Source organism: Temnothorax nylanderi, unplaced genomic scaffold (genome assembly GCF_030848795.1).
Source record: "Temnothorax nylanderi isolate EJ_2023f unplaced genomic scaffold, tnyl_v1.0 TNYL_tig0094_pilon, whole genome shotgun sequence".
Taxonomy (NCBI): Eukaryota; Metazoa; Arthropoda; class Insecta; order Hymenoptera; family Formicidae; genus Temnothorax; species Temnothorax nylanderi.
Genome location: NW_027249156.1, coordinates 141,709 through 169,398, shown reverse-complemented (window position 1 = coordinate 169,398; position 27,690 = coordinate 141,709). Strand labels below are relative to the sequence as shown.

The 27,690-nt window shown below is 40.4% G+C and overlaps 1 protein-coding gene across 5 annotated transcripts; it reads left to right on the top strand.

The window, feature by feature from the left end:
* Positions 1 to 1,914: 1,914 nt before the first annotated feature.
* Positions 1,915 to 26,377, top strand: LOC139775184 (proton-coupled amino acid transporter-like protein pathetic). 5 transcript variants are annotated; one of them, XM_071710998.1, is made up of 6 exons: positions 2,806 to 2,826; positions 14,415 to 14,500; positions 16,754 to 17,241; positions 19,840 to 20,247; positions 20,385 to 20,745; positions 21,733 to 26,377. In XM_071710998.1, exons 3-6 carry the CDS (start codon positions 17,207 to 17,209, stop codon positions 22,321 to 22,323), a joined length of 1,395 nt encoding a protein of 464 aa, XP_071567099.1. In that variant the 5' UTR covers positions 2,806 to 2,826; positions 14,415 to 14,500; positions 16,754 to 17,206; the 3' UTR covers positions 22,324 to 26,377. The 5 variants fall into 5 exon arrangements, with proteins under 5 accessions (XP_071567097.1, XP_071567099.1, XP_071567096.1 ...); XM_071710996.1 differs by lacking the exon at positions 16,754 to 17,241 and having other exon boundaries at positions 1,915 to 2,826; XM_071710995.1 differs by lacking the exons at positions 2,806 to 2,826; positions 16,754 to 17,241 and adding an exon at positions 13,004 to 13,697.
* The last annotated feature ends 1,313 nt before the right edge of the window (positions 26,378 to 27,690 follow it).

The window sequence follows — 27,690 nt, the reverse complement described above, 5'->3', positions numbered from 1 at the left end:
AAAGAAAGAAGTCCTTGATTCATATTTTATCGATCTATTAAATGATTAACATACGAAAAGGCTAATTTATTTCGATATGTAACACAAAAAAAATACGATGCTTTAAATTTATTATAATTTAAGCGCAACGAAAAGGATCGGGAGCTTTAATACGACGCAGAATTACGCGAGGCGCCGACAAGCGAGTTTCGCGTTACCTGCGATATTAGATAGCGAAATCATAAACGTAATATCGGGTTACCATTATGTAAATTGCTTGAATTTTCGTTTTTTTTTTACTGCATCATTATAGATCCACGAAAACGCGTGCGTCACTTTTTAATTTTAAGGAAACGCAACTTCAAACAAGCGGTCGAGAATATTAACGCTGTGTATAATTATATTAATTACAATTACCAAATAAGTTTTCATTTTTGTTGATTATTACTCCTATTTTATTTGTATCTTGTTCATATGTATTAAATAACTTGTATGTGGGCAATTCCACGTCAAATCGGACAAAAAATGACCTCGCATTTTTTAAATCAATTGAAACTTTTTTTACGTGAAATCATAAAATAAAAGGAGATACACATTTTTTTCCGTTTGAAAAATATATCTTTTTGCAGAAGTTATAAGCAATACAATTTTCGTGAAATATGAAGAAATCGTTAACTTTAAAAATTATTATCTCTGGTTATATTTGTCGTAAAATGTATTTTAAAGCTAAGGAGACAATATTTTTTATAAAAATAGTTTAAGTTATTACAAGAAACTGCAAATTCCAATTGTTATAAGCATAATTAAAAACTATTAATTATTTTCTTTACCAAAAAGTATACTTTAAAAACTTTTTTAAATAATGCTATTTCTCCATTTTAGTCCGAAAATACACATATTCTTTTATTTTATAAAATTAAACAGAAGATGGAAAAGTAAAATAGCGTGACGTGTTACTTGATTTACAAGGAATACGTAATTGTAAATCAAGTAACACGTTTGTCACGCTATTTTACCTTTTCATCTTCTGTATGGAATTGAGCAAAATTGTAATGATTTACAACACGTCTGTCATGCCATTTTACCTTTTCATTTTTTGTATAGAGGTCAACAAAATTACAATTTTAGCAATATAAGTATAATATATAATATACGGGGCAAAAGTATTCTGAAACAAACACAATCTTACAAATAACTAAGATCACTTACAGACTTAAAGACCGAGAGACTTACCATAGAGCGTCGAAAGTCTGAGAGAGAGAGAGGGAGAGAAAGAGAATGGAAATTTTCCGGTAAAAAAGATTAGAACACTTGTTACGGAAAATTCCAGTCCTTCGGAACGGACGGGAAAATTAACAGTAAGTTTTGCGGTAACGATTTACTTTACCAGAAATACTGCGCAATTTTTAAATCGTAATGTTCATGACAAAAATGTCATTTGTATAATGTTAATTAATAATTATGTCATGTGAAAAAAGTGTCGATCAATTTAAAAAATACGAGGTCATATTTCGTCCGATTGACGTGAAAATGCCCATATATTTTTTTCTTTATATATATTGGCTCGAATTATCTAAAAAGATATAGATTAAGTAATATTGTCTAAAAAAAATAACACGATAAATATGACGAAGCTGAGACTCTTGAATGCGATATAGAAAAATACGATATAGAATGACAAGGTGTTGTTGAAGACCAATTACGAAGGGGTGCGATGGAGTTGGACGGAACCGCGCGCGTCTTTGCGAGGAGGGGAGCCTTGGAGCGAGTCTAGTCGGACGTCGCGTCGGACGAAGAGGTTGCTATAAGCGTCCTCGTCTTAGGGAGGGGCAAACCGCATCGAAAGGGACGAAGAGGGTATGCCGTTCGAAGGAGTGGGAGACCCGGAGAAACTGCGACTACTGCGAGGCGGCTTTCCGTATCGCGCACCGTCATTCTTGTGCGAGTCTGTTCGCCGAACCGCACGCGATCCGCCGGACGAAATAACGCGGCTTACTTCGGGATCCTATTCGAGCATTCGAAATCGTAAATTACTAATCGAAAATTCTTCCTCGAGCAGTCTCGATCGATATTTCCCGGCACCCTCGCTGCTCGATAGAGAAAGGGGTGAGATCGCGTGTTTCTTTCCAGAGATTTGGGCTCTTCTATAGACGTGTCCCTCCGATATTACCTCGCCGATTCCTCCGTATTCCTCCCTCTCCTCCGTATTCGCGAACCAACTGCTCCCACCCTCCCGTTAACCGTTGCTCCCACCGCGGGGCGACTTCCACACGCAACGTATACCGATCGCGATCTCGCGACTCGCGACTCGCGGCACCCACCGGAGGGAAGCTGACGTGAAAAGACTAAAAGAGGGACGAAAGATCAGTGCGACATCCGCGCTCGTCCGAGAAGCCGAGCCCTTGCCATTATATCGTGCACCCACGAGGCCAGACGCACCGCGATACAGATAAGCGCACGCGGCGCGACACAAATTTCCCTCATCCAATCGTCTGAATTCACGTACACGTGCGTGCGTACTCACACGCGGGAATACACCGACTTCCCCCATTGCTAGCGGGCTCGAATTTCGGAGCGGATCCGCGTTTCTTCATCTCGACGCCGCGCCGTATCGGACGCCGCACGGAGAGGGGGAGAGAGAGAGACAGAGAAAAAGAGGAGCAGAAGGAATCGTATACACATAAATATATACAGCTATACACGCATATTTATATACGTGTCTGTTGCATACTCGGAGCTAGACAGTAGACAGTCTTCTGAGACCAGAGCGACCGGAGCACGCCGAACTCAACAATGTCGCACAACACGAAGAGTCTCGGAATACCGATACATGGCGGCAGAATTCAGGTGAGTGCTCGATATATGACTTATTAAATAATTGATCATCCAATGCTTAATTATTACCAAATTTGTAATTTATCTTCTGTCAATCGAATCCGAGATACGCGTAATAGTGCCGTGCAACTGATAAATTCTATGCCGAGTAAAAATTTACGTTTGCTATCAAAGTATATATCGAGATACCGCATATCGCGGCACGTTGGGTTTATTGATTTTATAAGCAAAGATAGCACGAAAAGGATATATTTTTAGAGACGCTATATTCCCAGAAGTTTATTTCTCTTTGAAAAAAATTCACGTGTCGAGATTAAATTACTTCAGATTTACAAGAACATTCAAGGCAAGTAATAATATCTAAATAGGATATAATTTTTACAGTCGCTTTCGATAAATGGTATTTAAAACAGTGTCTTTTAAAAGAATATACTTAATTTTCTTGCGATTCTACGATTCTTTTTCGCGTCTCTCGAGTCTTCATTCCAGCATTTCCAGCTCCGTTAAATCACCGTAAAATCGCGCGCCGCTCGCGGTATTCGAATTTTAATTGCTAATTCTAAAGGACAGTGGAAAAGTTGCTTAGATATTTCGCGGCATTGACATATACGCGGTTCTTATCGCGCGTATGCAATCGCCACATGGCACGGTCGCGCGTAATACAGTCCGCGAAACGTCACTGACATTTGCGCGCGCGATATATCAGCAATAAGTCTGTTCAACCTACTTTTGTACCTACGCTTTCGTACATTTTTTGTACTTGAAACGTAATAGATATGTGCGGTCGAAGGAGAAATAAGAAAAAAAAATAATGTACTCCGACTACAGCTACGACTGTCCAAAATGTTGCCGCGAGGGCGAGTTTAAATCGTGTGCCACGTGAAGTTGATAAAAACGAATCACGCGGGGGGATTTGATTCCGAGTAATGCGTTTCATTACGGATACGCGCAATTTGGGACGTCACGGACGATTACGCATATGTATTTTGCATATGTAGACGGCAATTGTGTAATTAGGTGAGCGCATTTATGCGAATCGTCGGCAAGCCCGTCGTCATATTGTTCTCCGCGATTATTTCGCATTCCTTTCCTTTACGTTGCATTCGTTGATTTTATGCAAATTAATCGTGTCGCATTATGATTTGTTGGAATTTACGGAATGATATCTAACGAGATTATTTCAACATTTTTTAAACATAAATTTAATTGAAGAATATAAATTGATAAAACATTAAATGTATTAAATGTGTATCACATTTATAAATAAATGTGATACACCCCAATTAATTAAGATAATTGATTACCATCTTGAAGCAATTTTTACTTTAAAATAAAGAAGGTTAGAGCATTCTTCGTTTTTTTACTTTAAAGTAAAAATTGCTTCAAGACGGTTACGACACTACTGGACAAACTGGAATTCTGGGCCGATTCGAACGTTATCATTTATCGCCTTATCAACATAAACTCGGTAATGCAAACTTCGTCTTTCACGTTACGCAATATAGGTAAATCGATGACTTCCTTAACCTCGAGATAAGGAAGATGTTCTTGCGAACTAAGTAACGCGGCGATAACGATCAATTGCAAATTCCCCGATATTTCAGATAGTCATCCTCCTGAATCATCGTGAAGTGAAACGCCTGATAAAAAAATTGCCATTCCTCGAGAATTCATTATCGCGGTCGTTCTCCTTGAATTAATGTACACATAAAATGCGTGCGCAGCATGCGATGCGTCATGCGCCATTATCGTAAATTATTTCGGAACTGAAAAACGTGTCCTGTTGCAGCTTATCTATCTGTTTCATCGACATTTTTCGATTTCTTGATTCGGATTGCACTCATCTATCAACGCCGTTTATTTTTGACTCTACATCGACTCGCGTTTCATTATCACAATACGATAAGTGCACCGGATGTTTCTCACCGTCTTGAAAAAAGAAACCCTCACAATTTACGAGAAATCGCGCGATAACGCGCGTGATATGTACTCCAAAAATCGTCGCGGGTTCGGTCTATGCAAACTCATTCACAAGTGCGCTATCTTCGCGTTAGAACAAAATAATTTTATCAGCGCGCAACATTTTTTTAGCTTATCGTGGTTTTAACGAACGCGAAAATCGGCCGCGGCGTAAAAGTATATTTTCGACCGACCTTCGCGTCGTGCAACGCGGCTATTTAAAATTTCAATAATGTTTGGCTTTCCACGATTGCATACCGACACACGTGGACCGTCTCTGAACGTCACTTATTTTTAAATGGGACAATTATTTTTAAACAGGACGATAATAAAGATCATGCTTTCCGTATTCTTAAAGTCATATTCTCAATTCGTTAAAGTTTATTCAAAATTGTCGCCAGCCAAACAGGACATCGATGGCGCGGTGTTCTTTTTTCTATTTCGCTCATTTCGATTCAGAATGAATAAACGTTTAAAACGTTGCTCTTTATCGGACGTCTAGTTTCTGTTGTGACCCCGATCGATTGACGACGAAGGTGGTTTTCCTCGAGACTCACTGGCCGTGCGTTGACTTTGTATCGGCGATCGATGCCATGCGGTGAACAAACCGTCTGCACAACACCCGTATCGCGCGTTTTTAATCCGAGAACGAAGCTCTAATCCTCGTTCTCATTGCGCAGATAATAAACGAGAATTATGTATTATTGAAAATTTTATTAACTTAAATTCTTTTGGACATATAGACCGGAACGTTGAATTATTTGTAACAATCGGCCCGTTTTAATCCTCCATTTTGTATTGATTTTATAATAATGGTGCCTATATATACTTTAATTTTTGTTTTCAAATATATAAAGTTATATTAGAAGAAGATTTGTTGCATTTGTCAAATAAAATTAAAATCTAGATTATTAATAAATAAAATGTGTTATAGATATTAAGATTATTAGTTTTAATGTGCTTTTTTCATTTAGAAAGAGATCTTCCATCAATCTTTGTTTTAAAAAACTCAGATAACTCAGTAATTTTATTCACAATAGAATTTGATAGAAAAATAGTATATCGTTTGCACGAATCTAATAAATAAGAATCTGTATTAGGGATAAGTAGTTACCAGCAAGTTTGGATCGAGTCTTGAAAATCCTCTGTTTCCAATGAAAGGTTTCTCTATGGTAAACAGAATTTCGTAGAAATCGACATTCACAAGCAAGCCTTTCTACGAATCCTCTTGAGTCTTCATTCCGATTGGGCTCCTTATTCGTATCGTTTCCCCCGCCGTTCCGACACCAAAAATCGCCAAACTGGGCCGTCTCTCTTTCGTAATAAAAACTAGTTTTGTTTTAAATTGCACGATTCTTCCCCTTCTCTAAAATTGTTAAGTTTGCTCGGTCAGTCGCTTCGTGACACGTCTAGCGGCAATGGCAAGTGGCACGGCGGCGACGGCGGCGGCGGCGGCGGCGGCATGGCTACGTCATGGAAATTTCCTCAACTGACACCTTTCCTCTTCCTATCTTTCCCTGTTTCTCTTTTTTCCTCTCTCTCTCTTTCTTTCGAGTCGTTTCCCCTTCTTCCTTCCGTTCTCTCCCTCCTATACTTTGCCATCCCCTCTTTCTGGTCCCGTTCTTCGGTTCCGCCGCTATTCCAGCAAGTCTGGTACGCCCCATGCCCCATGTTCTTCAGCTGTTTGGCGATCTCGATGATTTCGATCGGCTGTCTCAGCTGTCTGACGCCGTCTTTTTCGCTATCTTTTTCCTCGAAGGCGATTGCAAGACCATGCCATCATGAACGTGGGCGCCGCCAATTTCCGTCACCACAAGGAGACGTCATGTCAATTCTGGGCGTGCACCAAGGCGTGACCTTGACTATGGAGACTCACGCTTCCTTGCATTAAGCACAGCTTTTTTTTCCTCGTTAACGTTTAATGGAACGCTCCAGTTAACTCGACTTCGCACACTTATTGTTGAACTTCCGCTCGCGGAACAATTGCACAGTTTAAGGCGCAATTCTTCGAATTTACAGCGTCGGATTAAACTTAAAGCAATTGTGTTCTAATAAGTTTGACGCACAGTTGATTTCTGACAATTGGTTTTATTACGCACACATATTCCGCAGTGTTATGCAACGGACTAAAAAATTCAGAAATTATCAAGTTTATTCCTTTCTGCATAATTAGGTCTAAATTACTTTTCGTTCCTTTTTAATGTACATCAAGGCGTTTTACATTCTGTTAATAAAATTTTACATAATATACGAAAGTCAGGATATTTGCAAAGCAAATGGATCAATCATAGGTCAATAAACGAGCGATAAGGAGGTTATTGTATAAAATATAATGTGATTTATTATCTTCTACTAAAGAAATTTACTGGAACGTTTAGAACTCCATAGAGCCTTCATCAGCCATAAAATAAATTAATTAATAAAAATTATTACGGAAAAAGAGTTAGGCTATATGATTGCTACAATAAATAAAAAATAAATACAAAGATAAATTAATGTGTCATAACTAAATAAAAAGTGAAAAGCGAACCACACGAATTACAACAAGTCAACGAGCCACATCAAAGTTGAACGCATTATAATAATAAATAAATTAATTTTAAAATATAGTAAATATTATAAATAGAACCAAACATTGTAAAATTTTACTTTTTTTTATAAATGCAGCTTGATGTACGCTATTTATATCAAGAAAAGTGTAAACATTTACACGTGCTATAAATATTCTTTTGTATTATACTCAATCGTATGCAGATTAAAAGCCTATGACATCAGGACTTCGCAATGAATACAATCGAATCCAATTGAATCGATGCGTTTAATACTTATCGTTCGGTTAAGCGATAAAGCGATAAATCTAAAGTGCAAAGTCTTATAGAAAATTAAAAGATATAATGTCGTCACATTACGTGCACTAAATACGCCTATTACCGAACGTACCTAGTCGTGTCATAAGCATAATTTCAGCACACGATCTCTCTGCTGAGCGGGCAAATTATGTAACTATAGAACAGTACCGAGAATTCCGAGTAGGCGTGATTCACGCGTCAGTGTATTAATACGAATCCATCTATTTCGTGCTCGCAATTAAGTTTCTCGTGTGAGTGGTGCACGTGTCGTGGTCACCGAGCGGCGAGAACACGAGGCCGGTTGCGTACGGTTGCTGAGCTCACGTTGGAGTTCAGTGGTCTGCGAGGAATAGAAATCACGCGAGTCGTCTCGACGACACTATACCGGGTGTCCCAGTGAAACTGGACGTTCACCAGAGACAAGATGAAGCAACGATACAATCTGTGCGAATAGCTGGTATGAGGAGAACTCGTCACGCGTGTCCGCGCGTGAGAGGGATTCGAAGCCGGGCGCAGTCTTTTCACGCTGGTTGTTATATAAGGACCAGACCAGACCAGCCGGAGATTAGTCATCCGGGCGACGCAAAAATGTGGAAAAAAAAGATGAGAAGAGATAAGAACTTATCGCGAATTACTCGTCCCGAGTGTGCAAAATCATGTTTAAATCATTGGCGACGTCTCTTATCTCTCATTACTCTTTCAACGTTTCCGCCGCTTTATTGTCTCCGGTGACCAGGCATAATTGCACGAATCTGATTCATCCGGGTCACGATTTGGCCGAACCACGCAACCAGATTAAGAAGGTCAATGCTGTTACCAGCTAGTTCAACGATCATTTATACGTGTCGCGCACGTGTATGTCTACACTTGTACCACAGCTGTACAACAGCCTGGTCCCTAAATTTTTTTATTAATAAGATATTCTTCGCTGTTATTTCTCACTTGAAGCTTTTTTTGAAAGTTTCATGCAGATGTATGTGTGTACCATTTGTTTTTAATTAAAATAAAATTATAATTAGAAACGGTCATTAAGTGAAATTTTAATTCGTTATAATCTTGAGACTTTCAACCGTTGAACGTGTTTTCGCTTACATTTTATGTCAAAATAAATTAATTTCTTCACATATATATTGTATAAAGCCATTCAATTCAGATGAAAGTTTTCTTTTTGTTAAATAAATATATAATACAGCCCACACACATACATCCTACATTTCCAATGAAAACAGTCTTACAGTAGTTGATTAAAATTACTTATTAATCCTGAAATTAAAAAGAAATTTTTTTTCTGTATAGATTTTATAAATCTATTCTATCAAGTTACAATTCACACGATATATGAAAAGTCTAAATTATCTTGATTATGCACAAGGAAAAGAAAAGATACTTATATATAAATGTTCCTTTTTGATGTTACGATCCAATACAACTAATTAGTAATTGAGAGCATTTATAGATATAAATAGAGAGAAAGAGACTGAAAGTTACTTTGCACGAAAGAACGGAATTCCTTATTTCTAAAATAAAACTTCGGACGTAAGAGTTAAGAGTTCGGATTCTCTTCCTCGCGTCAATTTGAGAAGCACTGCCATGTAATACATGTGCGCATAATTCAGGGGCAGCAGCGGGAACGAGAGTGCGAGACTCCCACGCGGGTGCAGCCGTGCGTAACGCACCGTTTGTCGAGATGAGGATGTGACGTTGCTGTCAAATTTGTCAATTCGTTATTTCGTCGCCGCCGTCGCCGACGGCTGGCTGATTCGCATTAGAGTGTATATATATATATGTACGAGATATGCTGTATGTCTTTATAAATAGATGACACGCGGCGCGATGGGTCGGGAGTCGGGAGAGCAGCAATCACACATTCAGACTGGGTCTCGCAATTCGCCGTTATTGTGGCATTGAAGTCACATGCTTTGTGCCGAAAGGAACGCAAAAGCCGCGACCTCCTATACACTGCAATTTCGTTTAATAGAGAGCCCATTGCGCCGATTTATGATTCGGGACTCGCTCGTTAGAGTTTATATTTGGACACGGCCGTTTTTATTGACACTTGAATCGATAAAACTTTTTTTTTTCAATGATTTAATTGACGGGTTATTAGCGGCGATCGAAATGTCTATTGAAATTGCATCATTCGCGTTCGATTGGTCTAGACTTTCATCCTTGAATGCCAAAGGTCCGTTAAACTTATCAATTTCAATTTCATATGCGCGCTTCTTCTATTTATCGCTAGTTAGAAAATACTAAAATAGAAACCTTGATATCTTTCGATACAAAACTTCAAATAATTAATTAATTTTGTGAGAACGTACACAAAATTACTAGTATTAACAGTAATGCATTAACGCAACAGATGCTATATAAATCCAGATACTTATACACATAAAATAGCACCGAATTAATAATACTGAATTAATTAAATCTATTTTTATTCTGACATTTATTTGCATCTTTGTCAACTCAAAACGGTAACTAATCATTTTTGTTTTTATCATAGCTTTTAGTATTTCTTTGATGATTTACATTACAAAAGCCATAAAATTATTCATATATCTTCGCTCAATGATATCACCGATAATTTTTTTGATTCGCAGAAGCATATTTAATTATCTGTCGCCCAGATGTTTTTTTTTTCAATTTTGTAGAAACGTGTTCTCTTCCGATTGGCAGTATGCAAATTTAGATTAGTTCACAATATTACAAGGGAAGTTTTAATTAAAAACAGCAATTCTCAATAAATTAATAAATAAGAAATTATTAAACAAACGTAAGCAAATATAAATAAATTGTTAACGAAAATAGGAGATTAAAGTAAATAATAATCGCAACTCGTCGCGTCGCGTAAAAGAGTCACGGTGCGGTCTCGCTTCGCGTGTACTTGGCGCGAGACACTACCGTGTCTCTTGATTTTTGCCTTATTTCTCAAATATAATATTATATAATAAAAATGAGATCTATTTTTATATCTTAGTTTAAAAAGTCTGGGAAGTTTAATATCCTTATAATAATTTTACCTAGATACTTGTACCATAAATAAATCCAACAATTCTGATCCTTCGCGCGCAATCTTCTCAAGATGATCGAGCTTCATCTCGAAATAAACGACGCAAAAGCTCTCTATATTTCGTGCTGTTTATTACGCGCAAGCAAAACAATACCCGGAAAAGTAATACGACGACAGACGGCAATTTGCACGGTTGCTCAATATCAGTATACATTTAACGACTGTCACGAATTTAGCTGTGCGTTATCTCGCGCCGGTGTTTGCTCGTGGAACCGTGTATGTATATTTTGCCGCTAATGACACAACGACCGTGCGCGATTAGCCTTCAAGGCCTCGGCCGCTCGGCTTCCCCATTTCGATATCGCTTTTATCCCTTCCTTCTTTCCGTCGCTGATTAGACCACCCTACGTCCGCGATTACTTTCCGAGGTTTCCGCTTATCGCGCGATTAGGGTTACGGCTGCGTCTCATTCATTAACAGAACGTCATGTGCTTCAGAATCGTATTAGGAATATTCGCCGCGAGAAAATCGAAAATTTATTTTTAGCAATTTTCGCGATGATACTCACAATCAGTCTACACAATAGCAAAGTATAACTAGCGCTTTTTTTTATCATATTATCTTTATGTTTTTTTATATACCAGATATACCGTTTCTAGTAAATCTACATGATTAAATCGATAACAATGATGCTAATCATGCTAATGATGCTAATGATACTAATAAGGTTACTTTCGACTTTTATAAAGTCATTAAATCTATAGCAGTCTGTGATAAAAAGGTATCTCAATCGTGATAACGCTGATTACATCTCGGGTCAACTTTTATTAGAAATAGAGAGAGAGAGAGAGAGAGAGAGAGAAAGAACGCGATGGAATAAAGTTTCTGCGTGGCGCAGAAATCTCTCCCTGTTTCATCGCGTGGAGAACGCTTCGCGTCGTTTCGTTTTCGCCTCGACGAGGCGCCGCGAGGCAAAAATAGACATCGAATTCGTACACGAGGCCGACCTTATACGCGGAGCCGTGTAATTGGAAAGAACGCCGCGGGAACCGGGTCTCCTCGCCGCCTCACGTTTGCGGGTTTGCGGGCGCGTCGCCGCCGAGACGGCCGGATTTTGTAGGTAGACGTTCACCGTGACCGGAACACACGGCGCGCGGCGGGATATGTTACGCGTAGGCGCCCGCGCCGCGCCGCGCCGTTACGGATGCGTATCTCGTCACTCGTGCCTCGCGGCGACACTTCTCAAGCACCCGAAATAATAAGCACCGTAGACATATATTGACTTATTGACTTGACTTTCGACAACACGAAATCGTAACGCATTTCGACTAATTTGATTGGTGAACTTTAAATACCAACGGCCGTTTATTTAAAGATTATTATAGCGTCGATATTTCGGTATTGGGACTTTCATCTCGAGATGATCTCAGAAGTCTGCCGTTAGCTATCGTCGCGCGAAACCTGAGACACCCTATACATTGGCTCAAACACAACGAAGACACAATATTGGTTTACGTAATGGTGACGTATTCGGTGGTTAACGCTTGACAGCGTAAAAAATATATTCGTAAAGACTCGAGATGAGTATTTTTGTGCTTGATCAACAATTCACCCGTATTGATAGGTAAATCGCGTTTGTCGTATCATTGACATTTTTAGACTCAACTTAGTAAATTTTCAGACGTACTCTAAACGGCACTCAGGTTCGCGTTGTTTGCGCGCGTTCGCTCTATCGACCCCGGCCTAAATCGTCATAATGATTCTAAGGCGAAGCGACGAGATTCGTCTCATGGAAATATCGAAGACGCATCTATTTTCGGAGCGTGAACATTGGCTCTGAAAAATACTTAATTTTCACAGGACGACGAAAACAATGTCGCAGGGTTTCTGGAATTCGATGTAAATTGGGGATGACAGATTTATGTACGATTGCCCCGCGGTTACACATATCTAGAAGTGACATAATCGCGCGATGGTGCGAAAATAAAATTCTCTTTTTCCCTCTCGATTTATATTGTGCTCGTATTTGGCACACATTGAATTTGCGCCGCGAATTTTCCACTTTTCATATCGCGCGACGAATCGACGAAACGAGCGTCGTGTGTCGTGTACCCTCTAATTCGCGAGCCAAACCGCGGAGGTGGTTGACGATTCGACGGTCTCCCGTCTGTCACGTCCCGTTCAAACAGGATCCTGGTTAAACCTGGTTAGCGGTCAGATGGCCGGCATTTACGCGCGGCTCACGTGAGCCGCGACCGCACGTCGGTTTGCTCTTCCTATTTTCGTATCCGTGCGGTATATAAAGAGCCCGTCCTCGGCGGACGTCGCCGAGAGATTTGGCAGCGGTAACCGCGCTTTTCTACGCCGCACACGGCGCCGTACATAGAGCGGGCTCCGGATAGCGGACGCTCTATCCCCGCTCGCGGATAGAGCGTCCAGAACGCAGAGGACCACGCGGTTTAGTTTGTCCGTCGGCATATAACGTGGACACTCGGTCGTCGCGACGCCCGTTTTTGCACTCGCGTTCCTCTTAGGACGCGCCCGCGCCGCGCCGCGCGTGTAGGCAGAGTGTCTCAAGATAGATTCCTCGTCCTCGCCTCGTCGCGCGCCTCTTCGACCCGCGAAAACGGACGCGAATGTGAAACGCGGATCCGAACGTGGATGACGTGATGCTACCGCGATCATCCGCGGAAAAACGTTGTTCTCCGAGAGGCAGGAAATTTTTCTCAAAGTGGTACCGTGCGAGCGCGAGCGCGTCGACGTTCCCGCTCCTCGTGGTCTGATTATTCCTTCATCACGTTCCTCGGGCCGGAGATCGCGATCGAGATTAGGGCGAACGGCCGGGTGTTGACGTGAACTCCAAATAATGCCGATGGATAACATGTGGTGCGAATGACATCCCTTCCCTTCTACGAAGTCTCGAGCGTTATCGGGATTAATACGTGCCACATATTCGAAGGGTGAAAGAAAAGGCGAGAACGAAAATGGGGAACACCGACAGCTCCCACGACGTGGAAATGAGCTCGCTGTCGGTGGTGACGACGAACGATCGTCCCCATATTAAGGTGAATACAAATTATACGAATTATGTTGGTTAATGATCAAGGTAATTTATTAAACGAGGAATAAAAATATCGTTTACGACGGCGAAGCGCAAAGGGAAACGCAACCAGCTTAATAGACATAAATTTTCGCAATTAATTTACTAATTCACCGCTGAAATTCGATCCTTTACCGCGTATTTTTTTTTTTTTAATTTGCACGTTGGCTAACGAGTTAATTTCCTCGCGACACATCACGCGCGAATGACGCGTCAAGAGCGTTTGCCGATTTATTAAAGAGTCGCCGCTGTTACGTCGAGTCGACAATTAGGATAAATCGTAAAACCCGGAAAACCGTTCGGTAAAACGCGCCAATAAACATCGTATATATGCGACTCAACACAGATGACGCGAGGTCGCGTAATAATTTCAGCGGTTGCAAAACTGACCTGTCCCAATATCTACTCCCCTCCAAAAGAGACAATTACGAACAGCGGGTCATCGTCATCGTCGTCCCGGCGCGGGCGCGGGCGCGGGCGCGGCGGTCCCGGTGCATGGCATTCGAAAGCGCACGTCGCGTACGTTCGCCGATAACGCGCGCTTATTTCGACCCCACTTGATTAATCCGCGCGCCGCACATCACGAGCTCGTGACGACGAGCTGATCGTCCGTCGTGCGGCCAATTCGTTGAGTGAAGGTAATTCATTCGTTTCATCTCGTCCCCTCCCGTTTCTGTTACAGAGAACGCCAATGCGTCCAATGATAGCGGAATACGAGCCGAAGAAGCAGGGGGTGAAAACCGAACTCTCAGACGTGGTGCTTGTCAAGTAAGTCTCTAAAACTCCGCTATAGATCAACGCGAATGAACGGCTCAATCGATAGTTGAGCGCGTTCATTATCTGCTACCACGACCAATCATCACCATTGCTTTCTTGCCAAACCCAAATGCTCGAGCAAACGTGAGTGAGAAGAAAAACCCGAGGATCATATATTGTGCATTCACGACTTATTTTTTTTCCCCGTTAATATGTGTATTCTATACATTCCATTCTGCTCTTGTGCTATACTATATATTACTATGGTTATATATTTTAATTGACCTACTCATTCCCCTGTTCTGTTTGTTTTTTTGGTTCCGTTGTTTTTAAATTATTCTAATTGTTGGTACTAATCGTGCATACCGCCTGATCGCTGACGTAGAATTCGTAGCGTAGCTGGCACCAGGGATGCTTGACGGCCGCCGCCTGCTGAATCTTGGACGACTGCGAAGTTGCTCGTTTGTGTTGCGTACGGATATGTATACCTGCTTACTGTGTCATGTTCTTTCACGTCGTGCGAACGAGAAATTCATTTAATCGAGAACGTACGAGGCCTCGTTAACCCTCAAGACGGTCGATCCATGAGATCGTTATCTAAGCAATGTCCAAAAAAATATCTTCTTTTTACATATGAATATACGTCGCCCTTTTTTCTATTTACATTATTAATAATATTTCTTTTTCTTTATTTTTGCTTCGTTTTAATTTTAATCAAGATTTAAAGCATAATTTATTATCTTTTAATGGTTCGCCAAATTGATAACGAGGAAAAAGCGATAGCTTGAGGGTTAAAACTAATGCCGAATTTATGGTCCGCGAATCGTTTCATCACTGTCATCTTGCGAATAATATAAAAGAATGGTTTCTCTTTCATCGTATGAATAAGCAAGCGGCTGATGAACATTAGCAATATGTCTATAATAAGATCTTATCTCGACTTGGCAGATAAACAACGAACGAATAATCAAAAGGTTTCTCTCTCTCTCTCAGTATTACGCACAAGGTCATAATATGCAAATAAAGGCTGTGATATAAGGAATTTTGCCTAAACGTTGCTTCCTCTTTATATCAATCAGATTACTATATTACAATATATAATTTTATATTAATATAATCGAATTTGGATATACATACCTATATAAATTTAAACGAAGACTATTCATTGTTCGATCTATATAAATACTTTTCACGCGCAATAAAGTTTTTAAAATGAGACAATGGTCATCGATAGCTTCCTTAATGGTTAAGAGATCTGTCTTTTGTTTTTCTGCGTAAAATGTGATAATCGACGAATGAGAAAAGCGGCGATAAAAACGTTGATGCAGACGATTCGCTTCCTTCGTCGACCGATTTAGCGGCACGGCCGTAACGAAATCTTTGGATCCTTTGCGCTCGAGACGAGACTCCTCTCTGCTGCCGTTTTTACCTCGTCACTCGTCGAAACCCGTTTACGCAACCACCGTCTCCTCGCACGTGCGAATTCTCGTGACCTTCAAGCAGTTTGCGCGGTCGCATGTAATTGTGCGGTAGGCTGATCTTTGACACCTTCGCGCTTATGCATTTATGCATTATCCCGGATTTCCTGCATTATTCTCGGTGTGCCGCGGACTCGCGCTGTTCTAATTTCACTAAACGGAATATCCGTACGGTCAATTGCTCGCCAAGGCTGACTGATTTCTAATTCCATTTAATTCCCGTACTCTCTTCTCGGGATCGCTTCGCTGCCATTTGCGACTTTCGAGCGTCGAAGTTACACGTGCGACGAACGTAATATAACTTACGCAGAATGACCCAATTACACCTCATTCGAGATATTAAAAATAAACGGTTAAATTCTCAGGCCGATTAAATCGCGATCGAAGATCTCGCGTCCAATTTTTCTGACAATCGCGAAAGTTGTGACGTTTAATGGAATATATTAAATCGTAGTCGCGCTCTTTAGCGCGATAATGGAGCTATTATAAAATAATTAAGCGAACGGCACTCGCGAGAAATCATTCGGTAAGAAGAAAAATCCATTATGCCAGATTAACCAGATCAATTTGCGCGTCGCGTGCATTCATACCTTATAATTTGCGTCGAGCGACACGGTGCTCTCACTCGCGGAAAAACGGCAACAGAAGGAGAATCGTTACGGTTCTCCCCACGTCGCTGATCGAGAATGCTTCGTGTAGAGGTCATGCGGTATGCAAAGCGAAATATCTTCCCAGAGGATAAAGGATTTGTCTTTACTGTATAATATGTGCATTTATATGATTCCAGACTAGCGTATAAACTCCGGGCGTAGATTCGGGCTCTATGAAAGTGCTCTGCGAATAACGAAAAGAGAACAAAAAAAAAGATACTATCGTTGAGAAACAAAAATAAGAAAATGCGACACCGTCGGATCGACGCTTTTCCTTGACGCTTTAGCTCGATGAAAACTTGCACGAAAACGACGACGACGCGACGCGACGCCGACTTGGACGCGATACACAAAAATATCTTCGGACGGTTGCAAAATCCGTGGCCGAGAGCCGAGACGTATTGGCATATCGATATTCGGTGATAGATCTATATCGACGTGCGTAAAAGCGAAATAAAACAAAAAAACAAAACAAAAAGAAAAAAAAAACGAAATAAACGCTCGGCCAAGTGCGAAAGGCTCGGCAGGCAAAAAGGAGGCAGGAGGCTTGTTAGTCGTCGTACTGCGTCGTGGCGCTGGGCGTCGCGGTGATGCAGTGCGGTGGTTTGCGGCTGCCCCTCTGTATGTATGTTTCGCCTGTAAACGCGGCGCGTTGAAAAAACCCCCCTACGGTCCACGTTGTAACACGTGACGACTGTTCCGGGACACACACAGACTCTAATCCGCGGGGGCTTTCTCGACAGAAAGTTTCGCACGACCACGGGAGAGAAACTACCGCACCTAAAAGACATGGGTACCTATAATACCTAAACACCTATACCGTCTTCTAATTTTTTTTTTTTTAACAAACCTAACATACACGAACGTTACCCCCACTCTTTCTCTCTCTGCTCATATACGCACGTGACACGCGCGCGTACACACGCACACACACACGCACCCAGAGCCGACACGTGCGCATACATACATCATATTTGCATACAGAATACAGAACGAATTGCTCGCGTCGTGCGAATCACTCGCGTTTTCGATCGGTCGCAGATTGCAGAGAGAAAATTCCTCGTGACTTACGGGACGCTATTTACGAGAGCGAGGATGTGCTGCATGTCTCATTAACCGTTAATTGTTAACATGCCGACGCGTCGCGCTCCCGCCCTCTCCTCCCTCAGAATCCATCCGCTGATCCACCTGCTGCGGTCCGACTTTTCAGGATGTTATCTGGGTGTTTGCGAACGAGGGGAAAGGGGATGGGTAACGCGAGCCGTCGTTTACACGCGTGACCACGCGGAATGCGCGGCTTCAGCATTCGGCAGCGCTATTATCGCCGTGAAATTTCAATAACAAAACGATATCACTTTGCAAAGTCTCGCTTGAAATTCCAAGCGACAACGATCGCGATCCGAGGCGTCCAATTCGAACTCAATGAAATTTCGCTAAAAAGAAAAAACAAGTCGCGTGCAAAGAATCTCACTTTCGACAATGAGTCATGCGATTCGAATTTCACGCATCGTTTGCGTCGGCGACGAAACGACGGCTCACGCTATACGCTTCCTTTTCCGCGCGTATTCCAGGGAGGTCTGGTGAACGAGTAGACGTGCCGAGAGAATAGATATGTTGAAAAAAATATGTTGAAAAAAATATATAGCACTGAAAGAGAACACTAAAATATTACGAGCGAAACAATTGATTAAACACGTACGCCGCGCCGTTTTCTTGCTTTTAAAGTACTCATCGTACTTTCGACATGGTAACTTTAAATATCGTGACAAACTCATGCTTTTGCAATTCCTCGAATACAAATCGACTCGTAAAAACAGATAAAAATATACAGAATTTCGACGGATTCGCGAAATTCTAAGTAACCGATTCGCAACGCGTGTTCCGACGCGCTTTAACTTACGATTGTTTCACTCATAATCTTCTCTCGGTGCGAACGGACGGAGAGTGGGAAGCAGAAGGAGAAACGATTGTTTGAAAAATTCAACGAACGGATTAAGTGTTCGCAGAACATTCGCATTATTTAAACGTACGGAGAGTGTGAGGTTTGTCCAATGTGGAGATCTAAATCGAGTCTTCTGCTCTGTCTGCTATTTATTCGACCACTTAATAACAATCTTTATTTTCACGCCTACAGAAACTTAAAAAATACAAAAATATTTTGTTTTCTCAAATTATTTCTAAAACACGAGTATCAATTTGAACGTGGGATTCCAATTCGAGAAAACGCTCTTCTTTTTAAAACTCGATATAAATTCGATATTAGCGGAGAGAATTAAGGATATGATCACAAGTAGTTCAATATATAATTAAAGATCCAAGTCAAATCCAACAGTCAAGTTTTATTTTCTAGGATTCGATTAATCGGAGTAATATTTACAAGAAACAATAAATTGGACATATCTCAAGTTTCGAGACTTCCTCTGTAACGCGTCTTTTTTTCTGCCGGCTTTGCGCATTAATATCGCATATCGCATTCTGCGCGCGATGCATCGAATGCCGTTCGGCTTGATCGAGGAACGCTTTTGATGCAGGGACTCGCAATAACGACCTAATAGCGAGGGTAACGCAAAAAGCTCTCATCTCCTCGCGGATGAAATCACCGTCGTTAATGACGCCGAAATCCCTGCCGCCGCGCCGCGGCGATACTCCTCTCGCATGCATGCGTCTCGCGCCCTGTCTGCGCCTCCGCTGCTCCGCTGCTCCGCTCTCCGTCTCCCTCGGCATGCGAGCGCGCGAGAAAGAGAATCCTCCTACCTACAGCACGCTCTCTCATTATATTCCCCCTTCGCATCATCAGTCGCGATGGAAATCGCGGACACGAGGAAAACGCCGTACCGTGTAAAACAGAAACCAGGTCCCACGTAACACTTTTATATCCCGCGCGCAAGATAAATATATATGTATATATAAGATGTACGTATGGGACATCGCAGAACCTCCCCCCTCCCCCGCCCCGCCCCACCCTGCCGTTCCTTTTTTATCTACGTACATTTTAAGGTGTCTTCCCTCAACGGGAATTCAATTAGACATATATCGGTTTCTTTCCCCGGCTCTATAATCTTGCTCGAGCTTTTGACGACCGAAACCGGTCGAACAGTTCGTAGATGAAAGAAGCGGCAACGTTCTTGCGGGGACACCCTGTATATACATAATTTACGTCCCATTCACGGAAATCGTTTGGCAGCGATTACGCTGCAGTATGCTAACGCCGCCGGTTTTGCAGATACAAGTGCGAGAAAAATGACGTGCCGATTACGGTCACGAACGGCTCGACCTTGCCGCTCGTGGAGCGACCGACCGACGAGGAGGCCGCCCTTTACGATCCGTTCGAACATCGCAAGCTCGCCCATCCCACCTCGGACCTCGACACGCTCATACATCTGCTTAAGGGGAGCTTGGGCACGGGCATCCTCGCGATGCCGATGGCCTTCCGCAACGCCGGCCTCGCCTTCGGCCTCTTCGCCACCTTCTTCATCGGCGCGGTCTGCACCTACTGCGTCCACATCTTGGTCAAGTCCGCCCATGTCTTGTGCAGGCGGCTGCAGACACCTAGTCTGGGCTTCGCTGACGTGGCCGAGGCGGCCTTCCTGGTGGGGCCCGAACCCGTTCAGAAATACGCCAGACTCGCCAAGTGAGTTTTATTCACGGAGAGACGTTACATTTGCATTTTATCTCCAGGGTCATTTAAGAAACATAAAGTCCCGCAGACTTTTTTCTGCAATTTATTGTACGAAGACTCGATAATAATATCATTCAATGCAATTTCAGGGCGACGATTAATTCGTTCTTGGTGATCGATCTGCTTGGTTGCTGCTGCGTGTATATCGTCTTTATCTCAACCAATCTCAAGGAGGTCGTGGACTATTACACGCAAACGGACAAGGATCTGCGAATGTACATGGCCGCGTTGCTACCGCTGCTCATCATCTTTAATCTCGTGAGGAATCTCAAATACCTCGCGCCGTTCTCGATGGTGGCGAACGTGTTGATCGCCACCGGCATGGGCATCACCTTCTATTACATTTTCTGCGATCTGCCCACTATCAGCGACGTTCCGAATTTCTCCAGCTGGTCCCAGCTGCCCCTTTTCTTCGGCACTGCCATCTTCGCCCTCGAGGGAATCGGCGTTGTACGTAAATCATTTTTTATATCGCTATACCGCTCTAGAGAAATTGTAAGTAACATTGGATGCGAATAAAATATTAAAATTTGTACTTTGTAATTTATAGCAGAAATTTTTCAAGCTTATCGATCGATATGACGTTTATAGCTATTAAAAGAAACTTACTGATAAAAGTTACAGTAAAATCTGACTTTAAATCTCTTTGATTAGAGTACGACTCGCAGTGCGATCACCGCGAAGATAGATATTACGACACTAGCATCAGAAATAACTTTGCATTCAGTTGCTAGACACGTCCGGACACTTAACGGTCATGTTCGATTGTTCAGAGTATCGACACGCGTAAATCAAATGGCACGCCCTGGTCTGTGCGTCATGGAATGTTTCGGACATTCGCGACGCGTGTCAACTTGATAACAAAAAAATCACATTACCATTCCATAACTCTCGCGGCGATGTCTATAAGAAATTTTTCGCGCGGGATAAAACGATTATGACTTTTTAAATCACCAGAGAATTGTTTAAATATTAAAGTAAAAAATTATATAATTTTTTTAAACCTAAAGAAAAGAAAATATTACAAACTATATTTAAATTAAATTTCATATATTTTCTCGTCTAAATCTAAAAGAAACATTTACATGTGTTTTATTTTTTACTCATCCTGCATCGTTAAGATAAAAACAAATTTTGAATTTTTATGTGCATTCTTTTGTTTTCAATTCCATGTATATTTCTTCATTTCCTTTTACTCGCTATGTATATGTATAATGCTGATAATATCTATCTTGCGCACATAATATCTCGAAAATCTTTTAATTATTAATTAATCTTAATGATTTCATAGTATGAAATAGCTAGAATAAATAATTGCTGGCTTCGACGTTCCATAAATATCGCTGTTTTTTTATATCTTTTCTAAAATTTTTTAGAATAATTTTTTTATTCGCTCGTCGCAAGGGTCAATCGTCAAAATTCGTAATCTATTTCTAGGTAATGCCGTTAGAAAACAATATGAAAACACCGTCGCATTTCATCGGTTGCCCGGGTGTCCTCAACACCGGTATGTTCTGCGTCGTGTTACTGTACAGCACCGTGGGTTTCTTCGGCTACTGGAAGTACGGCGAGATCACGAAGGCTTCCATCACGCTCAATCCCCCACAGGATCAGGTGCTTGCCCAATCGGCCAAGGTGATGATCGCCATCGCGATCTTTCTAACTTACGGGCTTCAGTTCTACGTGCCTATGGAGATCATTTGGAAGAACGCCAAGCAATACTTCGGCTCCCGCCGACTGCTCGGCGAGTATCTCCTCCGTATCATATTGGTGATCTTCACTGTTTGCGTGGCAATTGCGATTCCCAATTTGGGCCCGTTCATCTCCCTCGTTGGGGCTGTGTGCCTGTCGACGTTGGGCCTCATGTTCCCGTCGGTGATCGAGCTGGTGACCGTCTGGGAGCAGGAGAACGGCCTCGGCAAGTGGAACTGGCGGCTGTGGAAGAATATCGCCATCATCTCTTTCGGCGTGTTGGGCTTCCTCACCGGCACGTATGTCAGTATCCAAGAGATCCTGGAAGGCAAATGATGCGCCGGGTCCGGCGTGAGGAGCGGCCCGCGAAGACCGCTCGCGAATACCGCTCGTCGCCCGACGCCCGTCGGGCGGCGAGTACCACGTATGACAGCGTGCTGGACGACGCGACGCTGTCATACAGACAGGCTACCGGGTTCGGGACGGGCGTTTCTAACGAATCTCTAACCCCGCGTCCTTCCTGTCGGTAGCACGACAACTGTGACAATAATGACGACGATGACGATGACGAAGACGAATGACGATAACGACGAAGACGTCCACGGAAGTCTTCGCGTGATCAAACTTTCATTTATCATTTTCTTAATGGTAGTCAAATTAGTATTACGCGCGTCGTGCGCGGTTGACAAGGCGCGAAGCGTACGGTCGGTCAGGGGAATTCGAAAAGTGATTTCATATCGCGTGCTCTCGATAACTTATCATTATTCTCGCGCGAGAAGTCACGCAAGATCAGCGTTACTCGCAGCAAGATAGACCGTTGTATTAGATTGGTGTAAAAATTATTACGTCTATCAAACGTGAGGTCTAAAACAAAATTACGTGTATCAGTTTCGAAACAGAAGATCTTTGACTGTCTTTGACAAATTTTTACGGTTTGTCTTATAATTATATATGCATAGCAGAATTAAAACCAAGTATTTATCATGTTACCGGCCTCTAAGAATTCCAATCTGAACGTTTAACGACGAACGGATGGTGTTTGCTCTTTTTTCCTGATTATTTTATGTAAATCAGTGCCGCATCGGCCGTACGCGCGTAGCTTTTTGCGAACTTTACAACTGCGGGACGGTTTTCTAGAATAGCGTACGCGATTTCCTGTGGTCGTACGTATACCCTGTATACCCTATATATATGTATATTGTGTATATAAAATACACAAACCATCGTGTTTTGTGAATGACAAGTGGGAACCGTACGCCTCAGTTATTACGTGCTTATTCGCTCGATCGGATTATCGCCGTAAGACAGTGGTCTCGTTATAGTCACGTGGGCCGCAGACACGAGTTCACATCACCTGGACATGGACGAAGAAGTTTACGTTCGCGCACAAGGATTTTTATCTGAGCGTATCGATATGTGGTTACGTGCTCTCGGCATATAACCGATCGCGCCGAGTCAGCGCAAAATCGCATCTCCTTATTCTTCGGAATTTTATAAAGAATTTGGTCGGATATTTCGATCAAGAGTCCGTTTGCGGCCCGTACAAACGCGTGCCTGAGACTTCTGCTATAAGAAAACGATCTGTAAGATACTGCGTTTCGCGGGATAACGTTGATCGAACGTCACGTCACGGTTTTCTTTGAAAATTGATGTGTGTTTGATTTTAGGACAAATGTAAAACATTATTTCAAGTATTAGAAACATTATTTATACTTTTTTAAATAGAATGTTAAATCTGTTTTGTATTCTGATAGTCTTCGTTGAATTTGTTATATAATATTATTGATAGTTACATAAATTTAAAAATAAAAAGAAATATTTTCAATTTTAATATCGATTTTCTTCCAAGCAGGATTTCCTGTAAAAAAATATGTTATTCTACACGTTTGATTTATTTGTTCGTGTAGAATTATTATCTTCTTTGTGATACACATATTAATACCCAAGATGTGCAAACGAAACGAATGATTCACTTGGCTGCAATTACAACTGCAAGACCGATTTCTTCAGACGTGACGATCAATCGACGTGATTCCACCGCAAACCGTTGGTCTGTTCCTAGTGCATGATGCACGATGATGTACAAAAAAGATTAATCCATTAAGAGTAGTAGGCAGAAAAGTGCGTAGGTGTAGTAATGTCGTGATGCACGCTTGCTAGTCTGTAAGTAAGATCGCGAGACACCATCGCGCGCTATTTCGTCAGCATGTGCGATAATGACTCTCGAATTGGTTAGTCTAGTGTTAAAAATGTCCCGAGGAACGGTTAATCGTTAATATATTAAAGGGAAGGTAGAGTCGGAAATAGAAAATGAGTATTCAGATGTACATTAACACGTTATCACATTGACGAGAAATAGGACGAAATTTTTTGAAAAGTGTCACAAACGGAAAAATAAAATTTTATCAGCAAAAACGAAGCTGGCAGATACGACACGAAGATGTATTTTGACTATTTTTTGATAATAAACTAACTTGCGCGTTTTACACATTCGATAATTAGCAATAATCTCGATATATCTTAAGAGAAATACACTTTTGTAGGATACGCAAACGACAAGACTGCAAATAACTCTTTTCTATTTTTAGAAAAAGATTTATACACGTCACTTTTCGCATTGGCCTACTTCGAAAGATCATTTTTTTCAAAAGCAGTATTAAAGTAAGATTAAAATTGTATGTTTAGATCTGAGCGGCATCGTCACTATTTTCAACTCTTTATAGCGATTTTAGAATGTACAATATCTTTTTCGTATTAACAACCAAAAACGTAAGATATTCCAAACTGATAAATTAATAAATTTCGTGTTTTGTAGAAATATCTAAAACGATGGACAATTTTTAAGTGTGATAGAACATTCGTCGTTCGAGATAAATGATAAAATCGTTTGACAGCTGGATAAATGTGTAAACTTTAGCTAAAAAATATAGAGTAGCATATCTATAAATAGAATGTGAAAAAGATTTTAATTGTAGATAAAAATTTAATATAATATTGAAATCTGGTCTTATATTTGAACACAGTTGATATTTATAATCACGTAACTATACTATAACGTAGCTTTACGGAAATAAATCCATCTTTATTTTTAAAGGAATAGAAATATGTTTATTTAACTAAAAATAAAAGATTTTCAATCACAGTTGGAGTTGATAAATTACAATATATAGCCGATATAAAAGTTATTTTAAAAAATTCACATTGAACATGAACCTAAATGTTAGATGATTGGATCTTCTCTGTTCATTGTAATAATAATATAATAAAGTATAATTTTCTCTATAAAGAGTACATAGAGACGATGAGATAGTACGATGAGAGAGACCTCTTCGAAACCCAATCTACATCCTCTAACTGACAATGAGTTCTAATTTCGAAAAAAGAGATGTTTTGTAAGAGCATACCTATTAGAAAAACCGCTGTATAAGACACACGTAATTCGTACTATTTTAATGCGCCATCGGTTTTCAGATAGAAGGAACTGCGTTTTCGACTGCGAAAGAGAGAGAACGAAGTAGATTAGCAATTTTATTATACCTTTTGAAGTACATTAGATCTTCTACAGTATACAATGGATTAATACAAGTCTGAGATGAAATTAAGACGACAATAAAAAGCATATCGCAAAAAAAATGAAGAAAGAGAATATAGTATAAGTAATGTGCGACAGAGAGAAAGAAATATCAGATTTGGGCCATGGGTCCTATTTCCGGGTTCCTATCCGTAGAATGAAAATGGGCGCGCAATACGTAAGCCGTATCATTTTCGATAGGGCCGTATTATTATCGTAATGATGCGCTCATTTTGATAATTTTTAGGATTTTATATAAGAGAACGTAGAGACGGGATGTAATTTTGCCGAGACGAAAATTGACGATCGATGCATGGCGATTATTGCCAGTCTTCTCTTTCTTTAGATTTTAGAAGAAAGAGGAACAGCACACGCATATATCTGTTGTTGAAAAACGTGTGGCTTTTATAATTATTGTACATATACGTATTTACAAAATATTTCTCTAGTGTAAATTTATAATGTGTGTAGAACTGTTTGTTAAATAAATCGACAATGTAGATTTTTATTAAAACGACAACAGCTGTTATTATATTCTTCGCTCATACGAAACCCAATATTTTTGTATTCATATTTTGGATAATCGCTGGATCTGGTTTGCCGCGTGTTTTCGAAGCAATAATCACCGTGCAAACGGCACCTTTTTACATGCACAACCGTCTTGTGCAAATTGTTAATTTGTCAATCATTATAATATATTAGATTTTACAATATTTAATAACAACGTATAAAACGACGTTTTATACAATATATATATATATATGTCTTTTTTTAAATTGTTCAAAAAGCTGAATAAAATAAATTTGTAAGAAAACTCGATTTCTGTTTCTAAATTACAAAGCTCCATGCAATGAGTGGCGTATTCTGCAATTACACAATGTTGCACAATAAGCGAATTCCGGAAAGTTCATTTGTTTATTTAGCCATTAAAGTGTAAAACGTCCTTGATTTAACTGTCACGTAATAATGCAAGCTTTAGGTATGCATGACAAAAACCTACTTGTGTAATATATTTCCGCGTAAGAAAACTTAAAATCGACCCGCTCATCAACGGATGAATGTATAATTATGCAAACAAGCACATTCTTTCTTTACGTAAAGTAAATGACTCACAGATATAAAATATAATCCTCCACGTGTAATGTTTAATTTATATGTTAATACGTGTATAGAATTGTGCTGATGTGTAAGTATATTCTTTATACTTAATACAATTTAACAAATATGTAGATATATCGCGTTAAAATTGTAAAAGAAAGCTTTTGACATTGTAAATGGCTTTTATAAGAATATAATTAACATAAATTTTATTTTATTAATATTATTATTTAACAAGAGTAATAATTAATTTTAGTTCAATATACAGTTCCAGAGATCCGAACGATTAAACGGTGCATATGCCGGAAGATAATGCATCCTTTTTTCGCATACTCCACTCAAGTCTCCATCTTCATTACAAGCATTAGCATGCTTGGTTCTGGGTAATGGTAAATGCGAATTGGTTATTTGCATTGCTTTGCATTCACTGATAAAATATTACTAAAGACGAATAATCTTACTAGTAGTTATTTATATATCATTTGACGTCACTCTCCTCACTTGGGCCGTAATATATAATATATAATTTATTATTTACTATTATCCTGATGTTTTGAGACATGCACATACGTTTACTCGACAATATTCGATTTTTATTTAAAACTGCACTTTTACTGTTATCATCCGTGTTCAATTATTCATGCAAATGATATAATTGTAGAAAAAAGTGTAGTTTTGCAGCGATATATTACATATATATATAGATATATGATATTCTGATGTCATATCATAAATATGCATGCTCATTTATATGAAGGATCTATATAATAATAAATTCAATATTATATTATAAGCTAATGGTTCTAATATTTATCGACAATTGAAAAATATATGTCGACAATCGATAATATTGGTATTCTTCAATTACTTCCAAATCCTCAAGGCTCCATTGATAATCGACAAAAATTTGTACTTGTGTTATTTAGCAAGACTGGACATCACAGACGCGCGCTACGCGCGCGCTATTTATCTTTAATATTTCACTGTTATTATTACACTATTAACCGTGCTATTAACCACACAACTGTCAAAAT

Bases quoted from the DNA above. Each gene is read 5' to 3' on its own strand.
- LOC139775184 (XM_071710995.1), top strand. From the start codon at position 13,617: ATGGGGAACACCGACAGCTCCCACGACGTGGAAATGAGCTCGCTGTCG. The intron at 20,248-20,384 runs GTGAGTTTTATT...ATGCAATTTCAG, and splicing joins AAATACGCCAGACTCGCCAA to GGCGACGATTAATTCGTTCT. The intron at 20,746-21,732 runs GTACGTAAATCA...ATCTATTTCTAG, and splicing joins CCCTCGAGGGAATCGGCGTT to GTAATGCCGTTAGAAAACAA.